The sequence below is a fragment of the Anthonomus grandis genome, chromosome 11 (assembly GCF_022605725.1).
Source record: "Anthonomus grandis grandis chromosome 11, icAntGran1.3, whole genome shotgun sequence".
Taxonomy (NCBI): domain Eukaryota; kingdom Metazoa; phylum Arthropoda; class Insecta; order Coleoptera; family Curculionidae; genus Anthonomus; species Anthonomus grandis.
The window spans coordinates 6162224-6188250 of NC_065556.1; the positions used below are offsets into that span (position 1 = coordinate 6162224).

Here is a 26027-nt window from a genome sequence, read left to right on the forward strand (position 1 = left end):
AGTACTAAATCAAAGAGTAATCGAGAGTTCCATCGATAATAATAATAGTAATATTTATATTAATAATAATAGTATAAAATAATTAAGCTGTTGTTTTACAATTTGGATGAAAGTCACAATTAGATTCAAAGAGGTCGAGTTTAGTGTATTTTAATCTTACTTTAATTTCATTAAGAAAACTTATGGTATTCAGTATATTTTATTTATTGTTCACTAAGTCATGTAAAATTTGGGAATTTGTTTTCTGAATTCATTTTTGTAGTTTTGATTTAAAGCGTTTTTTTCCAATTACATTTTGAAGATCAGAGAAAACTGTGTACAACACCTTAAAACCAATAAACGTAGAACATCTTTGTCCAATATTCTTTTGCTTTTTTTGGTACTTTAGTTTTTTCCGCGACGAAAACCGCGAGAAATGAAGCTTTGAAATTCGTAAAATTTTAATGATAACTACAAACATCCTGTATATGACAGAATTAATAATTGACAATAATAATGATAATAAATTGACAATAAATTAACATTTCCAATGTCAATATTAAACTAAATGATGTAGTGAATTTTTAATTTTTTTTGAAAAAAAAAATTATTGCAATCACACTGCTCATAACAGAATAGCCAATATTAAGCGCATATTCTAAGAAGCCTAACGTGGAGCCAAAACTGAAAGAAGAATAATAGCACTCCATTTAGAAAAAGTGTTTCTCATATCGTCACACTTTTTTGAAGCACTTTACATATTTCAAAATATTTTCAAGACATGCGCTATCAAATTTTAAATAAATTTTAAGAGATTAGAAAATGCTAACACTTTTTTTAGGCTTTATAAAAGACCGATGCTCTGTTGTAGGACCCTGTATAACATTGATAGTATATCACAGGATATAGGGGAGTGTAAGGCAAAATGGCATACTTTGTGTTTAAGACCGCATAATTTTTTTTCAAAAAATGTTAAACTCATTATTCTAATGTTTAAAATATTATTGGTGTATGTAAACTATATATAAAAAAGTTTAAGACTAAAAGCAGGTCATGTTCACCAGAAATAAAATATTTAACAAATACCTCAAAGTGTCATTTTGCCCACCACTGCGTAGGCAAGATAACATAGGCAGGTAGGCAAAATGACATACATATTCATAATGACATTAAATTTCAAAACAAAAAATATGTACGGTTTAAAACATTTATTAAACAAATGTATATAAAGTAAACTTTTAATGAAAACAAATAAAATTATAAAGAACAAAAGGAAAGCATTATTCTAAAGATCCCACTCTTTAAAAAATACATTTGCTTAAACTAATCCTTGCATGCATCACAAATAAATTGCTTGGTTTTTTTTTTGACACATCTGCGCAGTCAGTGTGAGCCCACATTTTGCAGAGTTGGCTTTTTATCCATTGCTCCTTAGACCTAGATCTACTGAAAACTTCATTGCAGTAGATGCACGCTGGATCATCCTCGTCCTCTGATTCATTTCCAAAAGGTTCAAGTTCTTCATCTGAATCATGAAAAACTTGTTTGGTAACCCGGACTCGATTACTTTTCCTGACTTCTCTTTCTCTTTTTTTATTTCGAATTCTTTTAACTCGTTAATAAATGGAGAAATTGTTAAGATACTTCAAGACTCCTTTCTTGATTTTTTTATTGCAATCTTAGCTACAGGTTTGGGGAGTATTTCTTCTAAAATTTTATCTATTTTCGATATATTTGCCATTTTACTTCCGTTATTATTCGAAGTAGGGACCTTACCGAAAGTTGAACAGCCACTGTCCTTCGAGCATCCGGGTTGGTTATTGTCATCCTTATCATCATTATGTTTGTTAGGTGAATTTTTACCTGCATTTTCAATATCAGTGTTTTCGGTATCCTCAACCAGTGATGTTACTAAACTGGGGGCAAAAAGATGATCCGGAAAAATTTGTGGATTTAGTGGGCAAATACCGGTTGCTCTAAAACCACTAACAGCAATTCCTACAGTGGCTGCTTTATTGTACGCCTTTTCAAACAGTAAAGAAATGTGATATATCGACACTGTCCTCCCAGGATTTGCTTTTAACCAGTTCGTTACTTCTTGATCATAATAGGATCCCAGAAGTCCAAAAAATGACACATCTAGTGGTTGAAGTCTATGGGTACAATGCGCTGGTAAACAAAAAACCACTACATAATTTTCTTTTGCATATTTTAGGGCACTATAATCTTTGTGACTTATATGCCCATCCAAAATTATTATTATCGAAAGTGGGTCTAACATATTAAACAAAATGTTTAATCCATTTAAAAAATAATGGTTTTATCATATAGGGTTTATTATACAATTTAAGCGTTCCTTGAGGTGCTCCATCATAAAGTAGTTCATTTTTCTTTTTGGTAGGAAAAATTAGAGCTGGAGGGATATAGTTACCAATGCTGCTTACGCAAATCACAGCAGTTGTATGAAATCCGCGTTCTTCACTTGTTACTGACCCTACTTGCTTCTTGCTTTTTTGAGCAACAATCTTTTGAGTTTTTTGGACATTGGTTATTCCACTTTCATCCATGTTGTAAATCATCGTCGGGTTTATTTTTTCCTTTTTAATTATTTTTTTTGTTGAAAAAGTTTTGAAAATATTTTGCTGCCTCTTCTTTATTGAAGGCCCGGGCCCGTGCTGCCGACGTTGCTTCTGGCTTTCTGAGCGATATTTTTGGATGACATAAAATCACGAAAACACCATCTGCTAGGTACTTTTTTCACTTTGTTAAACTGGTGTGGTATACCACTACGATCGGCAAGCTCGTATGCAACCGTACGGAGCTCTATTTGTGTTATCCCAAAAAATTTTGACTCCAAATCCAAAATGTGCTCTAATAAAGCTTTTTCCATTTCTTCATTTAATGATTTTCTAAATCTTTCCTTCGCACGGTTGCCTGTGGAACATTGAATGCCTTAGAAGCCCTTATCCAACCCATTCTTTTTTCTCGAACTGCCTCAATTGCCTTTTGCATGTCTGCCGTTGACCAGGATTGGCGATTAGATTTTCTGGAGTAGTTAGACACCATTCTAAAACAAAATTCCTATATTAATGAATAATCAGCGGCATATTCACACTGAAAGGCAAAACGATATACTATGTTATTTTGCCTTCTAAAGGGATATGTCATTTTGCCTCTTGGTAACATTTTTTAAATTATTTCATTAAAATCTATTGAAACAAAACACTTAAAAAACTACTTCACTACATTAAATACAACCCTATAATGGTTGCAAAACTATATGCAAATGCGAACAACTTTATTTATATTTTGCCAAAAAGCGATAAAAACGTAATAACATACCTTAATCTTTTCTGCCTGCTCCAACACGTGTAAACAAAAACTTTTTTTGACAAGTACTACAGCCCTGTTTAATGGCCGGATCATTACTAATAGTCATCATCATCATCTTGTGCACTGAGTGTTTCCGGGCTAGCTGTCTACTCTTGCCGGTTTTCTGACTCGTTTGTTGGGTCTAGGCGCCTATCTTTTTTTCTTTTGGTCGCATCGGAGTGCTTTGGCTGTTGAGGCTCGGAGCATAGGATTGACTGCCGGGACGTGGAACCCTTTACAAAGCCGTGCTGTTCTTTGGGGATTATTTTAAGTTCTTCTATTTCCTCTCTCAACCTGTTGAGTACCGCTTTTCCAAATATTTTACCTATTGATGGTAACAGGATGATGGGTCTATAGCTCTCTGGTTTTGTAAAATTTTTTTCCTATTTCGGTATCAATACCACTATTGCCCTTTTCCATGCTTCAGGAAAGTAGCACAGGCTTAGACATTGGTTGTAAATTATCAATAGATCCATTAATATGTTGCCTGGTAGCATTTTTAGCATTTTGTTATTTATGTCATCATAACCTGGTGCTTTTCTATTTAATTGTAATGCTATGAGGTCTCTTATTTCATGCAATTTGATTTTTTTAGGGGCTCTAGTGTTTTGTGGTAGTATTTCTTCTATTGTTTTATTTAAGTTTTTTATTTCTTCTTCTAATATTTCATCTTCAGGACCTGCGTTAATATTGAATTGTTTTTCTAGTGAGTCGTTAAATGCCTCGACTTTTTCTAAGTCCAAGTACACTAGACTTCCATCTTCTATTTGTATGGGCGGGAAGTCTGTTTTTGTCTTCCCTCTCAGTATCTTAGAGACTTTCCAATATTTTTTGTGAGTTTCGTCATCGTTGTTTAATTCCTCTAGAAAATTGTTCCAACTTTATAATATCAAATACTTCATTTTTTATTCTTTTAGTTAGACTGTTTGCTATTCTTTTTGTTTCTGGGTCTTTGTATAACCTTGCCTGTTTGTTTAGTCTATTTCTTGTTTTAATTAATTTTTTGATTCTCATTGGGAAAACCAGGAAATGGGTGTTTGGGATAGGGATTTTAGTGGTAGCTTTTTCATAACCTAATTTTATTTTGTTTGTTATATTATCAACTTGGGTGTTTATTTCATTTGGGTTTAAAGGGGTTGGGATAGGATTTTCATTTTGTAACATTTCTGAGAAGGATTGCCAATTAGTTATTTCTTTTACAGGTAATGGGTTTTTTTTAAAGGTTTGTGCAATCTTTATTGATATTGTGGAGTGGTCTGAGGAGCTTAAGGAGTCCAGGTTTTCTACTACAATGTTGTGGCTAAGGTTTTTTATCACTGCTATATCTAGTATGTCAGGTGTTATATAATGATAATGACTTGGCTCTTTAGGTGCTACTACTTGTATTGTGTTTTCATTTATGTAATTTTCCAATTTTTTCCGCAGCTGGATTATCGATAGTACATCCCCAGATTCTGCTTTTGGCATTACAATCTCCTGCGGCTATTGTTGGAATGTCTTCTTTGAAAAGCTCGTCTAACTCTTTGTATTTTAACAGTTTATTTGGTGGTTTGTGTACTGAGATGAGTAAAAGTTCTTTATTGTCTAAGTATATCTTTATAGCCGTGTTTTCTATAACCGGGTCTGTTTACTTTTGCGGTACCTCTTGATGTTTAATATTATTGTTTATAATAATTGCTGTGCCTCCGCCCACAACATCAGGTCTGTCGTTTCTGTATACTTTATAGTTTGGTATTTTAAGCTTTGTGTAGGGTCTCAAGAAAGTTTCCTGGACCAGGGCCACGTCTATGTTATTTATGTTGATAAAGTCAATGAATTTAAGTTTTTTCGGAAACAATGACTGCGCATTCCAGCTAATGATGTTGAGACAGCTTGAAAAGTCCCCCAGATTCACGAGTTAGAACCCAGGAGTAATTTAATCGCCAGGTTGGCGTTTAACAAGTTAAGTTTATTCATTAATAAATCTATTTTTTTTTCTAATGCACCCTCTGGCAAGCTCAATAAGTACAATAAATTATTGTTTTGGTTAGGGAACCCAACTTGCTTTGCAGCAGAAGTTGAGGTCCCCGCCCCCAATATGGCCCCCGTAGGCTCCGCCCCTTTGTTTACATTCGCGCTGAGCGTTTTTTGGTTATATCAGCAAAGGATTTTGTGTTTTGATTTTTTTGTTTAATTAAATTGGCATAATTGGGGTTCTTCGGACAGCGCCAATAGTTTGCAGGGTGGTCCCCCCCGCAATTGCAGCACTGGGCCGGCGTTGCTCTGCTCTTTTCACACGATGAATAAAAGTGTTCTCCTTCGCATTTATGGCAGCGTGGCTTCGCGCTGCAATTGCTCATCGAGTGACCATATTCTTGACATCTATGGCACTGTCCGATTTGCCTAATGTTGTCGATTGTGAAAGATTTTGCGCTCAACGCGAACTTTTATATTCATTATTGTGTCCACCTTATAAATATCTTCCTGCTCCTTAGGGACTAAGAACCTGATGAGGTCCGTTTTTCTTTTTTTACCCGGACCGGTGTTGAACCACCCCAGTTCCTGGGGGTCGAACCCCATCAGTCTTAGTTCTTCATCAATTTCTTTTAAATCAAAGTTACGGTCAAGCCCTCTAAGAATAACGTTTAGTTTGCGATCCTCTTCAAGGAAAAAGGAGTGGTATTCCACTCCTTTCTCCCTTAGAAGCTTAGTAAGTGATCTATGGTCCTGGGGGGTCTTCGGGAAGAGCGCCAATCCCAGCCTTTCTTTTTGGGTCTTGATAATGTTTATTTTGTTTTCAATTATCATTTTGTATTTTTGCGCCCAATTTGTAGTGTCCCTGATCACCACTTTAGAGACTTTAGAAATGCTGGGATTCGCGCTCCTCTCCCTCCCCGCCAGAGAAAGGTCATTCAAAGGCATAAATAAAAAGTTTTTTTCATTTTGTATATTATTTATTGTATTGTTACTGTTTGTCTTTTTTTTCTCGCTACTCTCCACCACACTACATTCGTCCCCCATGTCTGATGACTCTGGAGGGGCAAGCACTAGAAATTGGTTTTTATTTTGTATTTGTGTGTTAGGTATCAGCTTTTCCTCGCCCTGAGGGGGTGAGGGGTTGCTGGTATCTTCTCTAGGTCTCTGCCTAGTTTGTTCAGTTTTTTGTATGTTTTTAGCTTGCTCCTCCATAGACCTCATATGCAAGGTTAGGTTTTGATTATTTACTTTTAAATTTTGATTTATGTTTAATGTTTCTTCTAATTGAAGTTTGAGGTTAGTGATCTCATCTTTAAATTTAGCATTTTCGATAGCCAGCGCGTTGAGCTGGCTCTCGAATTTGTTAAGTTTTTCATTTAATTGGTGATTAATTGTTGTTAAATTTAAGATTTCTCTTTTATTGTTATCAATAAACAAATCTCGATCTCTAACCTACTTTTCAAGTTCCTTTATTCTCTCGCTTCTGGAATGCGCTACTCCAGCCCCCAAACTACGGATAGTAGTTTGGGTTTTACTGTGGTATCGGGATTTAGGGAGGATTTTAAGGATCTACTCTGGGAGCGGGAAAGATTTGTGCTGGGTTTTTTAATTTGGAAGAGGATGCGGGATAGCCCTGCAAAGTCTTACCCCGCTCTTTTTCCAACTTCCGTCAAATAGCCATCTGAAGTGTCCATCTTATCTGTCATTTCAAAGGATGCTCTTAGATTTGGCCCCCCAGCGACTATGGGGGGCGACTCGACGTTGGGCCCCGTTTTTCCGTTGAACTGCTTTCAATAGTATTATTACTATAGATGTAAAGAAAAATACAAGTTTGTTTATTTATTTATCTGTGTAAGTAAACTGCGGTGGGACTCTCTAGTTGCTTATGCTACTGAGAACGCTGAATGAATAAATGAATGAATGAAGAATGAATGTACTAATAGTCGCATCCGCGAGTAGGCTTATAGTAATTGGGTACAGTGTTGCCGAATATATTTAAAATCTTCGTAGAATGGGAAAGTCATTTTGTCTGATATGCCATTTTGCCTTACACTCCCCTACCACGACCATAAAATGTCATAAAATTTAAACCAAATTGCATAAGAGAATATTTAGTCATTTTGAAAATAGCTAAAATCCATAAAATGGTAAAAAAAGGATTCGTCTTTTAGATGTTTTGATTAACACGTCAATCTACAACGATGTCTTTCTAGAATCATGGAAATTAACGACTGTCATCACTGTTCTGAAAGTAAACACACACAATTATATAACGAATTTCGTCCAATAAATACGGTGTCTATTTATGACTAAGTACTAAAAGCTTATGTGAACGCACAGTTTTTTTGATTTTTTTGATAGAAATAAAATAATTGTTCCTAACTAAACAGGATTAAGGAAAACACAGTTGCGAATCTCTTATTGTTGGTATTTGTGATGATTTTCTCAGAACCGTTGACCGTGATTACTTTGTTTTGGCTATTTTTTTGGATTTCAAGAAAGCTTGTGGCAACTGGAAATTTTTGTCATATTTATGTCAAAAAGTTCCAGGTGTTTGTTCAAAAAATTGTTTGTCTCAGTGAGATGTAATAAGTCGGACATAAATATTATTTAGTCTTTAGTAAGTAAATCATTCGAATTATGGTATTATTACCACATAAACCCAGCACGTAGATGCTGAGCAGTTAGGATTGTTAGGGGGATGATTGTAAGGGGTATTCTAGAAGTGATATTAGTTAGTTGTAATTTTGACATCAATAAAGCAAGTAAATATCACTCTAACGCCATCGATTTACAATAACTTAACCCGAACATTTCCCCAACATCACGTGGCGATCCTGCCAGTTAGCGTTAACATAGTAGTGGTAAATAATTAATCAAGTAAATGTATATAAATTAAATTTAGCGAAGAGGCTAAATTAACTGTGTAAATGTGTGTAAGTGCTAGTGCTAAGGAAAAATGGGTATCGAATATTCTAAAGACGAGCTGATTATAAGCCTAGTGGATAACAGCGGAGGCCTAACCAACAACCCTAGTGTTACAAAATCGGAGTCGTAGTCAGTTAAAGATATTTTATGTTTGAGCGTTCTGATATTGGCGATTTTTTTAATAATCATTTACCGCTTAAACAAAATAAAGAAATATTTAAAACAAAGAGCAATAGCTCCAAGCCAAGAACGTGTGTAAGTGCCATTTGACGAAATTAGACCGATTTCGAAGAGCGGTCACAGCATGCGAACTTCAACTGGTTGTGTCCGGTTGGGAACGGATTAGTGAGGCAAAAGCCTCTAATACGCACCAAGGGAGAGATGTATGGAGACTCGGGAGCTAAGATAACTTCTGGATGAGCTTAAGGTTTTTTATAGGAATTCTAATAAGAATCCGGTACATAGGCCTAATAATGTTACATATCATAGGGCTAAGTTAGACAAAGTTAAAAATTTTAGTATAGAATTTGTATGCACAAAATATCAATTAAATAGGGTAAATCATAAAGTAGAGATAATTTCTGAGGCTAAACAAAATACTGGAAATATTGATATACTGAACTAATAGAAAATGCAGAAGGTAGTTCAGATAATTTAAATTCATACTCAGAGGAAGCTCATTCTGATTGTCTAGGAAGCGTCGAAATCATGGGTGATAAATTTGAATTGAGAACCACTGTCTCTCTTTTGCCAGTAATGGATGGCACTGAAAATACATTAAAAATGTAAATTGATGGCATCGAGTTATACGACTCACTGCTGGAGGCTGACGCTAAAAAATATTTAACCATTTATGTTCATAACACTAGATTAACAGCCAGTGCTAAAATACGCCTCCAGCAATATTACGATTCTAACCAGTTATTACTAAATGCTTTAGAACTAAACTTCTTAATTAAAAAGTCTGCTTCGGCATTATCGGTCCAATTGAGTAATGTTCGGCAGAGTAGTAAATCTATCAAAGAATTTGGCAGGAAAATTAAAGATTTACTTCTTGATTTAACTTTTACTCAATCGGAGAATAATGACGCGGCTTTAGCTGTTTTAACTCCCATAAATGAAAAACAGTTAAAGAAAACTACCTCATTTGTTAAAAATTTTATATTAAGATACGGAGTTCCCGAACAGGTAGTATCAGATCAGGGAACTGAGTTTTTAGCATCTGCTTTTAAGGCAACTTGTAAAATATTACAAATAGAGTGATTAAATTTAATTGCTTATCACCATTAGACCATAGGGTCCTTAGAAAATTCTTATAAAACACTAGGCGCGTATTTACGTATGCCAATAGCGAAAAACTCGGAAAGTTAGAGTACTTGGGTACCTTTTTGGTGTTTTTTGTACAATAATAGTGTGAATAGCGAAACTCAATACACACCGTATAAACTCGTTTTTGGCAAATCAACAAGGTTACCTTTAAATATTTTAAGTCGATCCGATATATAATTTCGATGATTATCCGATCGAATTAAAATATAGGCTACAACAAGCATGGAAAGATGCTCAAAATAACTGGTAATATTGTCATCAAAAAATAGTAGGAAAAAGAAATATGATGTAAATACCAAATTGTTAGGTTAATTATAAGAAATATGAAAAAGTGCTTCTAAGAAATAATTCACTTGCTAAAATGGACTCTATCTATAATGGACCGTATACAGTATTAAAAGAACAAGCGCCAAATATTCTTTTCAATATTGATAGCAAATCAGTTTTAGTAGATAAAAATAGATTTAAGAAATATTGTAGTTAAAAAAAAATGTGTAACATTTATTTTTTTGCTTCCCCTGGATAATAATTATGTCCTACTTCTGTAATAAGTAGAACCCAATTATTATTTAGTGTTTAGTAAGTAAATCAGTCCAAAATATGTAGGTTAGTATGTTGTTTTAGATTATCAATGCAACAGCAAATAAATTTATAAATTATGTTAATAATAATACATACGTCGTAGATTCTTCGTAGATTCTTAATCTAAACCGATTGTGAGTTAAGGAGTATTCTAGAAGTGATATTAGTTAGTTGTAATTTTGACATCAATAGAATACAAATGCCAAAACAATTATATAGTTTGTTCAGTTGGTTGTATGTTAACAAAGTATATTTAAATGCAGATAAGTTCCAATTTTGTATTTTTAATAAAAAATCGAAAATTAGTCAACAACAGAAAATTCAAAAGAATGGGGAAAATTGTTTATGATGGCCAAATTCAGTACTTAAGCCTAAAATTAGAATGTAATTTAAATTCTCAAGCTTATGCGGAATATGTGCTAAAGTCCTCAAACAAGTTGACTTTATAACTCGAATAGGTAAAAATATATCTATGTACAGAAACTTAAACGTTACAATGATATAGCACTTCCACATTTCAAATTTAATACAGTATAGGATAAATCAATTAGAGAAGATACAGAATAGAGCCTTGAGATAGATATAAAGATTTATTGTCTATGAAGCAAAGGGTGATGTTCAATATATATCTGTTCATTTTTAAACGCCAAACGTGGTTTGTTACCCAGTTAGTTAATTAACTCGTAGATTAAAGTTCTTTAAATGTGTTCATAGTTATCAAACAAGAAATCGTACACATTTTATTTTGTCAGATCAACACAATTCAATTCAAATGCTTAACTCGTTTTTGCACAAAGGACTATATGAATTTGACAAGTAATTAATAATGATAAAGAACTGTGATAGCCTAAACCAAAATTCAAGTGGCTCCTGAGAAATCATTTTATTTTTGTATAAATTTATATATAGTATAGTAATTATACACTTTTTATTTATAAATTTTATTAAGCAAATGTTGTTTAATTTTTATATTGTTTTGTAAAGCTTACTATTGTGTAGTTTTAAGTAAAGTTTGTGTAGTTTTAAGTTATATTTTTCCTTGCTTTACACTGTGTGTACTGCATATTTAAATATTTTGATGTTTATTGTAATAATACAAAAAAATTTTCTTGTATTTATACGTAGCTCTTAAAGCTTTTAAAGCATTTATTTAGCATTAGCTAAGTAAGCTAATATTTAAATAATAATAGTAAACTTAAGCTTAGTTTTATTAATAGAAATAATATTATTAATGTTTCCTAAAGTAGTATTAAGATCGTAAAAAAAATTAAAAATACAAAAAATTTTAACTTTTTTTTCTAGTTCCTGTATAATACTTAACTACAAAAATTGTTAGTTAAACAAATTCTAATCAAAGTCTTTTATGCATACGAAGTATAAAAAGTTTCTTTTAATTTTTCGTGAATGGCCTTAATCAATAACTTCATTAATTCCAGAGAAGAAGAAAACTTTTCGCGTTGATCCGAAACCCCTTAAATAATTTTGCCGGCGTGGATGGTTCAAAGTTAATTACGCTTTTCGAAAGTTTTTTAAAAGTGATTAAATTTAAATAATAATTATGAGGATGATTAAAAGCATCTAAGATTATAGTTCGAAAAAAATAAGTTAAAGTGAGGCTGCGGTTTTTCATCTATTATTAAAATTATTCATTATTAATTTTAAAAATTGTGATATTATTAAAAATGAGTTTAATTACAGTGGCATGCTGTTTTGCGATTTTTGCCAATGATCCTATGATCCTAATATGACATTAACAAATATGTATTACAAATATAGCTAGGAGGCAAAATCAGATGACCTAAGTTACTAAAACGTAACTTCAAAAATACTCATCATATAGCAATATATTTTTATTCCTTTGATGTTGGGAGATTTATTTGAGTATTATTTAAGGGTACGTGACAGTTGTTTATTCTTCCTGGTATTAACGAAATGAATATTCGTCACCAAATTCCTATTTTTATAAACATGTAAGGAAAATTTAAAATTGTATAGGTCTGTTAAGCTTAAGATATTAAATTTTCGAAAATATTTTCTATATACGATGTTTGCTTATTTATTCGTGCAATGCACATAGTAATTCTCTTTTGTATAAGAAATTTTTATAAAATATTGAGTTATCCTCAAAAAAAAACTCGATAAATAGATTTAACTTGAGCACAATAAATGATAATTATTTGTCAAACGGGTAAAATGTTTCTAAAATTTAAAATAGTATAAGAAGAAACTCTATCTAAATATTACGTTATCACAGTGCTTTTTCCATATTAAGCATGAATTAACATATATTCTTAAAAAGTTTATACTACAAATTCCACAATTTCTATCGTTGCCATTTGCACCTATTTTCATAAGCACACATCTTCTTTGTCAAGTATAAAACCTAATGCACTGCGTCTTTAAAGTATTTAGGTCTAAAATATTGCAACAAAACCAATTATTTAGATGAGCTCATGTTTCGTTAATTTCTTTCATAAGCATATTATCTGATTCATTTCATATTAATATAAATATATCGTCCGCAAAAGATGTTACAAGCGTAATAGGAACAACATTCATCAATACATTTACATAAAACAAAAAAAGAATCGGGCCTAGCACGGAGCCCTGCAGAACACCCATATCTGAATGAATAGTTTCCGATCTGACTTGGCTTTTACTGTTAATACGCGCAGAATAATAAAAACATATTGTTGCCTGGCAGTTATAGGCACATAACCATAATTATGCAATTTGTTCAACAATGTTTATTGAGCCACACAATCGAAAGCCTTACTAAGGTCACAAAATACCCCAACAGGACTCTCACTTGAATCAATAAACTCTACAAGTTTCTTATACAGGCTGTTCCTCGAGGTAAGAGACATAATTTCACTACCATGTGTTCTTTACGTGAATTCGAGTCGAAAATGTCTTATGGACATCGGTCCGCAAATGCTTCCTAAGGCCCAGCGCCCACAGAAGTGGTATTGGCTTATGGCGTGGCAGTGGTGTGGCACCGACGTGGCAGCGGCCTGGCGTTTTGACGCCTACTAAAGTGGCACAGAAACAGCACACAAAATGCAAATTTAGTCATTACTACAATGTCGTCTTCAGAGGACGAAAATGTTCTTGCTTTAGTGCATTTAAATAATATTCAAAGAAGACGATATTAGGTACATCCTTTATGGAAAAAGAAAAACAAAAAATATGGCAGCTTTAATGTATTTAAAGAGCTAAATCAGTATCCAGAACGGTTTCAGTCTTTTTATCGAATGTCTAAAGACTGTTTTACTCGGCTACTAAACATAATAAAACCAAAAATAACTAAAAAGAATACAAACTGGAGAAATTGTGTTAGTGCAGAAGAGCGATTATTAATAACTCTTAGGTAAGTAATTAAATAATAACTGTAGAATACACTAAAAAAACATTATAAAATTCATGAATAAATTTTATTATGAAATTTATGAATATGAACACATAAAGACAAACATAAAAACTAGTCATATGAATACCCTTGAGGCTGCTGATTCAAAAAACTAGTAGTATATTCAAAATCGGTTCCATGTAATGTTTGTAGTGTATGGTATGTTCGACTTCTATTTTCGTTTGCTGGTTGATTTGACGTTGTGATATTAACCGGAGAATAAACTTGTATATTGGAAGGGTTTGAGGAAGATTCGCTAAGCGGTGAAATCATTTGCTGAACATTAGAATTTGATGTCTGATTTTCTTCTAAAATTTCTCCAGCCAAGTTCAAAATGCCAATTTTAAATTTTCTTTTTTGAAAATCAGTCATTTTTTTCATGTCCGGTAGCATACTTATCAGGACATTCAGTTTTTTCAGGACATTCTTGTAATTTAGTTTGTTTCTTTTGAAAATATTCAAAAGCACTTGAATTGACTTCTTGCAAAGTAGGGTATTTTTTTGTTTCTTTCTTCTTTTTTGGTACGTGCACAGCTTCTGAACTACTTTTTTCCCCATATTCATTGGTGTCACTTAAAGGCGCCTCTAATTCACTGTCAGACTTGCTCGAATCAATTTCATTTGCGATACTTTCTTCTTGAATCATTTTCGTATTCCCCAATGATTTTCTTGATTTTGTGAATGCTTGTAAAAAATGTAAATTTTCAGCTAAATAGTAGGGTTTGATTGGTTTTGCTGAGGATCCCGACGGAACTTTTTTATTTAAATATTTTGTAAAACTTCCCCGGATATTTTTCCATCTATCCTTGCAATCATTTACTAAAACAAAAAAAAAAAGTTTTATATGCTGCTGGTTTATGTAAAAAAAAAGTCAAAAACATATTCTGGAAACTTTTTTTTAACAGTTTTTCCTTTGTGTCGTTTCAGATACTTTGCCACGGGCTCATCTTTTAAGTCCTTACAATTTTATTTTTTAAGGGGACATACAACAATACGAAAAATTGTTTATCACACAGCTAAGATGTTATGGAAAACTCTACAGCCACAGTTTTTACCAAAACCGACTAATGAAAAATGGTTGGATATCGCTGAACGCTTTTATAGTCTATGGAATTTACCTAATTGTATTGGGAGCATTGACGGCAAGCACATTAGGATAAAAGCACCCCCAAATTCAGGATCTGCATTCCACAACTATAAAGGTTTTTTTTCTATAGTGCTGTTAGCTGTTGTCGACGCAGATGGCTTAATTATTTCTGTAGATGTGGGTGAATATGGCCGCAACAGCGATGGGCGTGCGTTAAAAGAAAGTAAATTTGGAAAGTGTCTGGTTCGAGGAGAACTTAATATACCAGATCCAACTCCTCTACCTGGTGAAGATGTAAATATTGGTTTTCCCTACTACTTTGTAGGTGACGAAGCATTTCCGCTCAGAAGCGATCTTATGAAACCATTTGCCCGCAATCAACTTACCAATGAAAGGAGAATGTATAATTACAGAATTTCTCGGGGACGCAAATCAGTGGAATGCTGCTTTGGTATGTTAAGTACTAAATTTGGAATATTGCAAACGCCCATCTGTATGAAAACGAAAAGGATTGATATAATAATCCTAGCAATATGTGCTTTACATAATTTTATTCGTATTAACGATGAAATTTTTTCCACACCTAAACAACCAAACAATATTCAGCACATACCTGTTCAGGATTTGCAAATACAAAGAAACACTCCACAAAATTTAAGAAATCGGCTTTGTAACTACTTTTGTAAGATTTCTCCCATTCCAAACCAAGGATATTACAGATTTTAATAACTATTTTTTATTAGGTATTACAATACCATGTTACCTCTACTACATTTTTTGAGTTGTAACTATAACCTTACTTATTATAATAAATTATTGGATTAAAAATTACCTGTTTCCTTAATTGTTTTCGAGATTTCATTCCAGGCAGCATCTTGTGCAGTTCTGTTGCAATAATCAGGTCGATTATAATCATATAAACATGGTTTTGATTCAACTAATTCGACAAAGCGAACATTAAATTCAAAATCATCCCGCATTTTCATGTCAAAACTATGAAAACATTCAAAACAACGAACGAGATCGGACTGGCATGCCGCTTTCCATGCACCACTAGTGGTTACAATATGGCGTGCCATTTCTGCACCGCTACCACGCCATCTCAGTGTGCGTTGCTTAATTCATTTACATTATCTTTCTATTGCCACTCGCCAGAACCACGCCGCTGCCAGACTTCCGCCACTTCTGTAGGCGCTGGGCCTTACCATCATATGATTTTGTAAATTTAATAGAGAATCTCTAGTATGACGTTCTATCAACACTATAAGTAGACGGAGTGCCATAGATATTTTTTTTCCTTTGTTGCCATAGATACTTCTTTCGTTTATTATTTTGTTACAGTCAAATTAGTCTCACGTTAGTTTTTACAAATAAAGAATACCCAAACGTGCTGTTAGTATATGACAGTATAGTATATACACTTTTTAATTAACTGAAGGCAACAGGATCATTTTCGAATGCTTTTCTCATAGGTGCATTAGCAGCTGCTCAAGATGTAATACTAGATAGTGTTAAACGGTCACCATCAAGAAGTGTTCACAGAATATCACGTTGGACTGGTTTTACCTAATTGGCTATATGGAGAACAATGTATAACTTTAACTTTGGTTTGTACCAATTTCATGTGCAACCAGTCCAAGCTCTGCAGCTCACTGATCTGGGCCCTCGTATGCAGTTCTGCAATTGGATTATTGAACGTCGTAATTTGGTTAATAATAATTTGTTTACCGATGAGGGTATATTCACCCGAGACGGTCTCACATTATTGCCACCTTGAAAATCCCTATGTAGCAACCAGAATTTCCAAATTCCGTTTTTCGGTGAATATTTGGTGTGGTTCATAAAGAGATCAGTTAGTCGGCCCTTATATATTCGATGGTCGATTGACATCTGCAATTTACTTTGCTGGAAATTCAAAGAAGACAACAAATGTGGTTACACGATGATGTTGCTCCGCCTCACAGTAGTAGAAATGCGACTGAATATTTAAATTTTAAATAACACTATTTTTTTTATCTTGAATTCGACGCAGAGGCACAGTGACACAAACTGCTTCTTCCCGCTCACCAAATCAGATCATTTGGATTACCACATTACTTGAGGGTCTTTTGATAATTTTGGGGACATATGAAGGCTTAGAGACTTAAAGACTTTGCAGAAAAATTACATACCAGGACTGAATAGCTTCGCAAAATTAGTAATATCGCTAACGACTTAAGTAATAACCACCGAGTTTTTGAGAAAGCTCAGACACATAATTAAAGGTCTAGAATATGGTTACAATATACGAGAATGTCGACACTTTTGTGAACAAATCATTGTGAACAGTTATTTTATCAGTACATAATTTTTTTGTTAAATAAGATTATTTGTCGGCATTATATTGTAGTTTTCGGCACGGCAACACTATTTAATAAAAAAAAAACATACTTTTATAAGAAAGTATTTGCGGACTCGTATTCGTAGGACATTTTTGTACCAAAATGTCTCAACTCTTTTTGACTCAAATTTACCTAAAAAACACGTAGTGAAATTGTTTTCTTTACCTCGCGGGACTTTAGCTTTAGCTCACAGCGGTCGATATTTCAAATATCGCACCAAAACCTATAAATTTCGTAGCTATCGATCAGAATGAAATTCATTGTATTCTGTTGAAGATGCGTTACTGTCGAGAAATTCAAAAGGGTTATATTATTCATTAGTTTCGAGCAGGTACCCGCTTAAAAACAAACGTTACGCCAAACATGCTCAACGCTGCAAAGTGGTCTTATTAAAATTTTACTATTCAATGGAGAATTAGTTAATGAGCTCCACCTAAAGACTTGTCTAGAATTAAATAGCGTTGAGATTAAGGCTAGGCGCGCGATTATTTAGTCGCTTAGTCGCAAAAATGAAACAAAGTTTTATTAATACAAATGCGCGCATATGCGACTAAATAATCGCCGCGATTAAAAAGATGCGACCAGTTCTATTTCTAACGCGACGCGATTATCGCAAAGCAAAATAAGTCGCATGAAGAGAAATGAACGTGCGCGCACGCGACTATTTAGTAGCAATTCAGTGTTCAACGACTGTGCCACGCCGATTCATTGCATATTATCGTTCTTAGCTGCCGCTTATAAAATGTTTACGAATGACGAATTGTCCGCCAGGGATGACCGTTCAGATACTTTCCTGGACACAGAAAGAATAATTACCGAGGTGGAAAAAGGACCTGCTCTTTACAACAAGCAATTGAAAGAGTATAGTGACCGAAATTTGAAAGAAAAGCTGTAAGGCGAAGTTTGTATGAACGTAATATGCAATTGGATGGAAATTTCTGCAACGGAGAAACAAAAGAAAGGTATTTTCATACTGCTTATATGTTATAATTAATTCTTAACTATTATAAAATGATAAAGTTTAAATTTTAACATATTGCCACGGTATTGAGCCTTGGGGGGATATAAAGTAATTTGCAAAATAATCCCGAATTTCAAGACCACGCCTAATAGCCCGTGTCCCAATCGAATGACAGCTTTGCATAAGTGAATCGTATAAGTCTTCTTCAACCCGTATACCATCCTTTTTCCGCACGAAATTATGCAAAACACAACATACTTTGATAATATGGTCAGCAAATTCGGTGGCCACATCCATAGGCCGATGTAAAATTCGCCATTTGTTGACTAAAATCCCAAATATACATTCAACCATTCGACGAGCGCGAGTCAATCTGTAACTATATACTCGTTGTTTCATTGTTAGGTTTCTTCGCGGATAAGGCCGTAAAACATGTTCTGACAGTGCGAATGCCTCATCTCCTACAAGAACGTATGGCATAACTTGTCCAACTTCATCATGAGGTAGTGTTTGTAGATTTGGAACATTTAATTTCTTATTATGTAGGCTCTTGCCGAAATTAGAATTTCTGAATACATTAGAATCACTACCGGCACCATATGCCCCTACATCTATCGCAATGAAACAATAGTTGGCGTCAACTACACCCAGAAGAATTGTCGAGAAATAATTTTTATAGTTATAAAACTCTGTGCCGGTCTTACCAGGTTTCTTTAATCGTATGTTTTTCCCGTCCACAGCTCTAATACAATTTGGAAAATCAGTTGTATTATAAAACTTTGTGGCAATATTCACCCAGTTCTCTTCGAAAACATCTAGCATAAAGTCTGGTTATAAACATATCCAAAATTGTTCACAGGTGTCCTTAACAATTTCTCTGATTGTAGTAGTTTCTAGTAGGTATTGGAAGTGTAAATAATGGAAACTATTACTAGTGGCAAGATATCTGGAACAAAAATTGTATCAATAAAGTGATAATAATAATTACTTGCTTGTTCGAATTTAACAATGCTGGTATAAAAATATATGATACAGGGTGTTTAACGACGAGTTTTCATGGTTTATACTTGTGACACCGTGTAGTATTATTAGGTTAAATATATATATATATATATATATATATATATATATATATATATATATATATATATATATATATATATATATATATATATATATATATATATTGTTCGAATTTAACAATGCTGGTATAAAAATATATGATACAGGGTGTTTAACGACGAGTTTTCATGGTTTATACTTGGGACACCGTGTAGTATTATTAGGTTAAATATATATATATATATATATATATATATATATATATATATATATATATATATATATATATATATGAGGTTTTTGAGGATGCTCTTTCCTTCTAAAATATTTTGAAGATGGCGCCACTTTCGCTTATACCAGAAATAGATCTCTACTCGCTTATTTTAAATAGAACACCCAGTATATTTATTTTTTTTAGATTTCATGCAAAATTTCAAGAATACTAAGGTATCACATATATTTAAGCTAATATATACTACACGGTGTCCCAAATATAAATCGCGAAAACTTTTCGTGAGACACCCTGTATATTGCTTGGTTTCATATTGCAGGAAAAGAAATACAAAAAAGGTGGAAGAATCTGAAGGATTGCTTTGCAAGGGAACAGGCAACTCAACGAAAAGTGAAGAGTGGTGAACCTGCAAAAAAAAATAAAATACATATATTTCGATTTGTTATTATTTTTGCTTCTTTCCATGAATGGTCGTCCCACAAGTAGTAACACTGCATTTATAGAAAATTCTAATGATAATATCTAAGAAAAACAGGACACACTGCCCACTCAACGTCTTACTTTGCAAGACAATGAAGATCGACTGAACACTACAACTCGACGTCCTAAGAAAACAAGACAAAATATAACGTCGTACGAGAGCACTCTATTAAGCATCCTTCAGCAAAAAACAAACGAAGATATTGACGTTAATAAGCAATTTGCTTAAATGATTATCATGGGGCTAAAAAAACTGAACGACGAACAAAAACATTACGCTAAAACAGAGATCTTAAATGTAATGAAATATGCCAAGAATTACTATGCTCCGCCAGTTATTCACTATCCTGACATAAATCGTAGAGATAGCTCCCAACCGCCTTCACACGTACTTCCATTGCCACATTTTCAGCCACCGGGACACCTACAAACTATTTCGCAGTCACATCCACAAACCACCGTTTCACAAAATTCAGAATATTTTACGAGGAATTCCTACAGCAGGTTCCTCCTCATGTAACTATTCTACCGTATCATCACCTGCGTCCTCTGATTATAACAGTGATTTGTTTGACATGTTGACATGTTTGACATGAACCAATAACACAAAATTATTTGGAAATAAAATTATTTGAAAAAAGGTGTATACTTACTTACCTCAATGTGACCGATATGCGCTCTTCGGGTGGTACAGAATTTCTCCACTTAGTACTTTGATATGTTATTTTCGGCCCTATTCTTTAAAGTAATTCATCAAAACTGCTCACACTATAATATTGAAAATATTTTTGAGGATGATCTCTTAAGTCGCTATAAATTTTGTAAAATTGGCCTTTTACCAATCTTTGACTTATTACTGGATGCACCCAATATTTGTTTGTACGTCGTCTTTCGGCTTTATTTCATAATATTAAAGCGACCACACAAACAGTTTCAGTAAAATCCATAATTGTACTAAATGTAATTACGATTAATTCATCGCAAATGCGCGCCCAAAAAATTGTAAATAAATTTTTCCGCTATCACGATTTTTCAGTCGTACGATGGTAAATCGCATGTGCGCGCCTGGCCTAACTGCAAAAATCTGCCACCTTATTAGTCAGACCGATTCTAGTTTTCCTCAAAATATGACTTACATACAAAAATAATGACCCATTTTGTGGCCGCCTTTTAAAATTTTTAAAAATAAACATTATTTTCCAATTCAGCGAGGTTTGTATATTTCAATATTTTCTGATATTTAGGGGTTTTAATGCCTTATTTGAAATTTTCTACTACTGTGCGGCAGTACGAGTGGATTTACCATACTAAAAAGGATGCTGTCATTCATGAATTAAATTATTGTCAGTGATATAAAATATTAACCTATTTAGAAACAAATATTCAAATATCTTTGAAAAGAAACATAAAGTAATAAATCGATAGTTTTCCATATCATGCTCTACTATTTTCTTAAAGATTGTTATAATGTTACCTACTTTTAGAAAAGAAATACTTAGGTATTTTTGAAAATTCTAGTACAAAATGACAAGCTAAATAAAAAAATAAGAGGACATATAGCTTCGACTTGAATGTGCCTTATAATAAAACTTGGCACATCTTCATAACCCGCCGATTTTTGATTCATTAATGTGTTCATTATCAGTTCGTAAAATTCCAGCTGGAGAAATGGAAATAACATTGTTTTACTACACTGATTTATGTTAGCAGTCTTTAAAATTACATTTACTATAGAGAGTATTATACAGGGTGTTCGAAAAATAGACGGAGATATTTCAATGGGCGATTCCTTGTAAAAAAATATGGGAAAAAGTTTCTATAAACATGGGTCCGGAAATGCACAGTTTTTAAGATAATAAAAAATAAATACCGTTTTATTGCATGCCACTAAACAAAACTGGTTTATTCATTTTTGGTAAAAAAATCACAGGTGCCTTGGGAAACAAAAAATCAAAAAAATTTTTAGAAGCTTTTTATTGCAACAACAACTACAACAAATGTTGGAAATGTCCACCATCCATTTCTGTACACCTTCTCACTCGACGAATTATTGAACGACGCACTCGAGCTAAAATTCGAGGTATATTTCTCACTTCTTCGCAAGCATTTACAATTTTATTTGTTAACTCTTCTACTGTTTGTATGGGACTAGCATAAACTAGACTTTTAAGGTGTCTTCATAAATAAAAATCTATTAGATTTAAGTCAGGGGAGCGAGGTGGCCATTAAATTGGTCCACCTCTTCCAACCCAATTTTTCAAAGGTGTTAACCTTGGGGGGTGAGTAAATGAGTTCTAACCGATATACTAAAATGAGGAGGAGCTCCATCGTGCACAAAAGTTATTTGATTACGTACATTTAGAGGAACTTCTTTCAGTACAAGCAATTCTTGTTGAAGATTCGCCGTTTAATCTTAAGGGTGAAAAGAAAGGCCCAATTAAATTGTCACCAACAACACCCATCCACACATTTAAAGAAAATTGCTCTTGGTGGTGACATTATACGTAAGCCTGGGGATTTTCGTCACTCCATACATGAGTATTATGAAAATTAACAATACCACTTCGCCGAAATCCAGCTTCGTCCGTAAAAAGTATGGTTTTATTAAAATTTCTGTTCTTATTAACTTATTCGTAATACGTTTTTGAAGGTGGTAGACAATGGTACAGTGAAAACATCTTGTCGGACTTGCATTGTCTGATTTATTTATTGTAACACGACGTTTCGGTTGGTAAGTAACTCCAACCGTTATCAAGTGTAAATTGACAGCAAACTACTATTCTATAGGCTTATATACTAGATGTGTGCAGCGATGTGGAAGGGGAGGGAAGTGTAGGATCTCTCAGGACAGTGTAGGATCTAGAGAGACGCGTGTCCTTCCCCCCTCCAACTCTTTTTCACGCATGACTTTCCCTCCCTTCCCTCCCTTTCCACATCGCTGCACACATCTAGTATATAAGCCTATAGAATAGTAGTTTGCTGTCAATTTACACTTGATAACGGTTGGAGATACTTACCAACCGAAACGTCGTGTTACAATAAATAAATCAGACAATGCATGTCCGACAAGATGTTTTATTCGTAATACCTTTGGCAAAACTGCAAATGGGGCAGACAATCTCAGATCTACTCTCAAATGTAAGTATTTATTGATAGGCCCTTGCAGACATAAAAATACTCATCCTATGCTTCATACATAGCATTTTTCTGAGGGAAGTGAATCCTAATTGTTGAGGATTTTTTAAAAAATTATTACAACTATTCTTTCCGGGGCATCTGGGCAACACTATGTGATCGACGCTTGACCCAATAAATTATCAATAAACACCAAAAGTGAACATTGATGTTTATTTTCTACGCCAAATATATTCGCTTAAGTTAACTTTCGCTTTTAATAAAAACTCAAAGAATCAATCCCGATTGTAGAATATTAATTTTTAATACTGCGCCGTTGCGTATCAGTTAAACGGTAATATCTCAAAAAAATTTAAGTCTTAATATAGTTAATATTATTTAGAAAATAAAGCCCAAAGCAAATAATTGAAAGCAAAAGAAGCATATATCTAGGCCTAAAATAGTTAACTTAAGCCATCATATTAAACAAAATTAGACATTGGCATTAAACAGTTTTGCTTTAATAATATATCTTTTATTTTCATATTTAAAACAATATCTTTAGTTTAGGAAAAAATACAGCCTTGAGTTGATTCAACATTTTTTAATCCATAACCTCGGATTAACATTTCAACTTTTATTGTCAATTCCTACACGACTCTTTTTAATGGACGTCAGCTTTTTAATTATCTACCTAGTAGATACGAGAGATTCCTGTTAAAAGAAGTTTAAAAAGAAAAAAATAGAATATAGAGGAATATTACAACGAATAATTTTAAAATGTAGATGTGTATGTATACAGTTGCATGCATTATCTTGATTGTGATGGGCGCCAATGTTTTAATTTTTCCTTTTACATATGATTAATCAATTTGGTTTTTACGCTTTTATAGCATATAAGATTTATTATAGACCAGTGTAAAACTTTTACTAATATTGCAATATTAAATCGTGTTTTTTTTATTGTATTATTTGTCAATAAATACCAATATATTCCTATAACTAATAACTACTTTAACATTATTACCTACACTTATGTTAATAATACCAACGTGATTTTTACATTAATTTATTTTATTATTTTCAGCTTTAAACGATTGTCCAAACTGCCCTACAAACTGTACTGTTACCGATGGGAAAGTGTCAAAGGCTTGTAACTGCCTAAACAGCAAAACAGATATGACAGGTAAATCATAAAATTTATAAAGCTTAAAAGAAAAATCAATTTTAAAATAAAAAAAATTATTGTCTTCTCTTTTAACAATATTTTAGGTCAACCAGGGATTTTTGCGACATTGCATTTTGGAAATCTACCAACTTTAGGGCCGAATGAACTTAAAGGATACATTAAAACACAAGTAAGTTATAATTAAGTAGTTAAATCGACTATAGTTAAAAAAATTGTTCGTATTATTGACGACAAACACAAGTTTTTAAGATATTGAGATTTACTTTTTGTTATAATTAGTTTAAGTAAAATCTGTATTGTTGTGACGAATTCATAATGAGTTACTTATTATATTGGGTATTACGTTACTTATAGCAAAAATCAATTTTTTTTTTTTTTTTTTTTTTTCATCTCACATTTTTTTTGGTCACTTCGAACCGCATTTTTTGCTATTCACACTTTGGCCTTTTGAAAATTAACTTATAATTTTATAGAATAAACCACCCAGTTAATTCAATCATATAGGCACAACATAAAGGAACCAGCAGTCGCACTTCAATAAAAATACATTGGCTTGAATAAGCGAGTTCGGTGCATGTGTACTAACGCAGGAGCAGCATATTTGCTTATAGTAGGGATGCCGCTGACACTCGCTACGGTCGACGCAGCTCTTGCCTTGGCTAGAGCCGGACTTAAACATTTTTTTAGATATTATTATCTTGTAAAGTAAAAATACCTACATAGTACAAATATTTATTTTTTAATATTAATAAAGTTCATACATTAACAAAATATTTAAACAAAAATAAACATCTCATTTCTACATCTAACAACGACGATATAGAAGAATACCTGCAGGAAGTTAATAAGGTATGTACCGTAAATTTAAGAGACCATTCTTTGAGTAATTTTAATCAAAATCACAAAAGTTTTTATAAAAAACGATACGCTTTGTAAAAACGCTATCAAAATAGTCACTAAGTACGGCGCTGAACTAGGCGATACACCTATGAACACAGTTCGATAAACAGTGAGCTCGGCATCCGGAGAGCATAGCTGCGGCATGGCTAAGGATGCTATTAGTTCGCTTACATTTTCGAGCGGAGTGCGACTGCTGGTTTCTTTATGCTGTGATATAGGCTTAAAAAGTACAATTAATTACTTGATCAATTTTCTTCTCTTTTTTCAATTTCAAAAATACATTGCATTATTCATTTCATCTTTAGTTGGTTTGCAGATAGTTTAAATATCGATCGCAAACATTTCATCGCATTTACTTAACAAGAATTTATGAATTATCGTTTAAATCAACACAGGTCGTTTTTCAAGTTGAATTCTTTTGCAGGATTATATCTAAAGGTAAACAGTGCTCATATTTTTTTCCAACAGGTTTCATTTTATATTGGTTTTAACAGGGTGTCACAAGTACAGTCATTGGAGTTTTTTACTTCCTATAAGACGCTTTGCTCCGTTCAAGGTATTGGAGAAGCTCATGTACAAAACTGTGCAAGAAGTGTATTTACCAAGATTCGACCTTGTAATAAATTCACTTCGAATTTTGATTTGGAAGCTGCAGTTCTTCCAAAAATTTGCGGGCTATTACCTAGTCATCCTATTTCTACCGCAAACTGGCCTCATTTACGCAGCGCGTCCTTGGCTGACCCTTTCTATGATACTCCTAGCTCTATTGATGTATTAATAGGTGCTCCATTATTTCCCTATATTTTACTGGAGGGTAGACTTACCGGTAACTATAATGAGCCAGTGAGAATTAACCTCTCTAAAACTCTTCACCTATCACTACACAATCGCTTCTCTGTTGTCAGGCATCAGTTAATGATATTATGCAGAAGTTTTGGGAAGTTGAAGAAGTACCACATGTCAAAGTTTTATCTCCCGAGGACGAGAAATGCGAAAATATTTTCCGTAAAACTACGTATCGCAATCGGGATGACCGATTTGTGGTTTCCTGGCCCTTCCGAAGTGA

At 33.3% G+C, this 26027-nt stretch overlaps 1 protein-coding gene across 1 annotated transcript in view; it reads left to right on the top strand.

Moving 5' to 3' along the window:
• The window catches only part of LOC126742453 (uncharacterized), a 1408556-nt gene that overhangs the window by 995158 nt on the left and 387371 nt on the right, over positions 1 to 26027 (top strand). Inside the window, exons 10-11 of the mRNA XM_050449100.1 lie at positions 23960 to 24058; positions 24145 to 24230. Of these exons, the coding sequence (XP_050305057.1) occupies positions 23960 to 24058; positions 24145 to 24230 (185 nt within the window). The remainder of the gene's footprint in view (positions 1 to 23959; positions 24059 to 24144; positions 24231 to 26027) is intronic.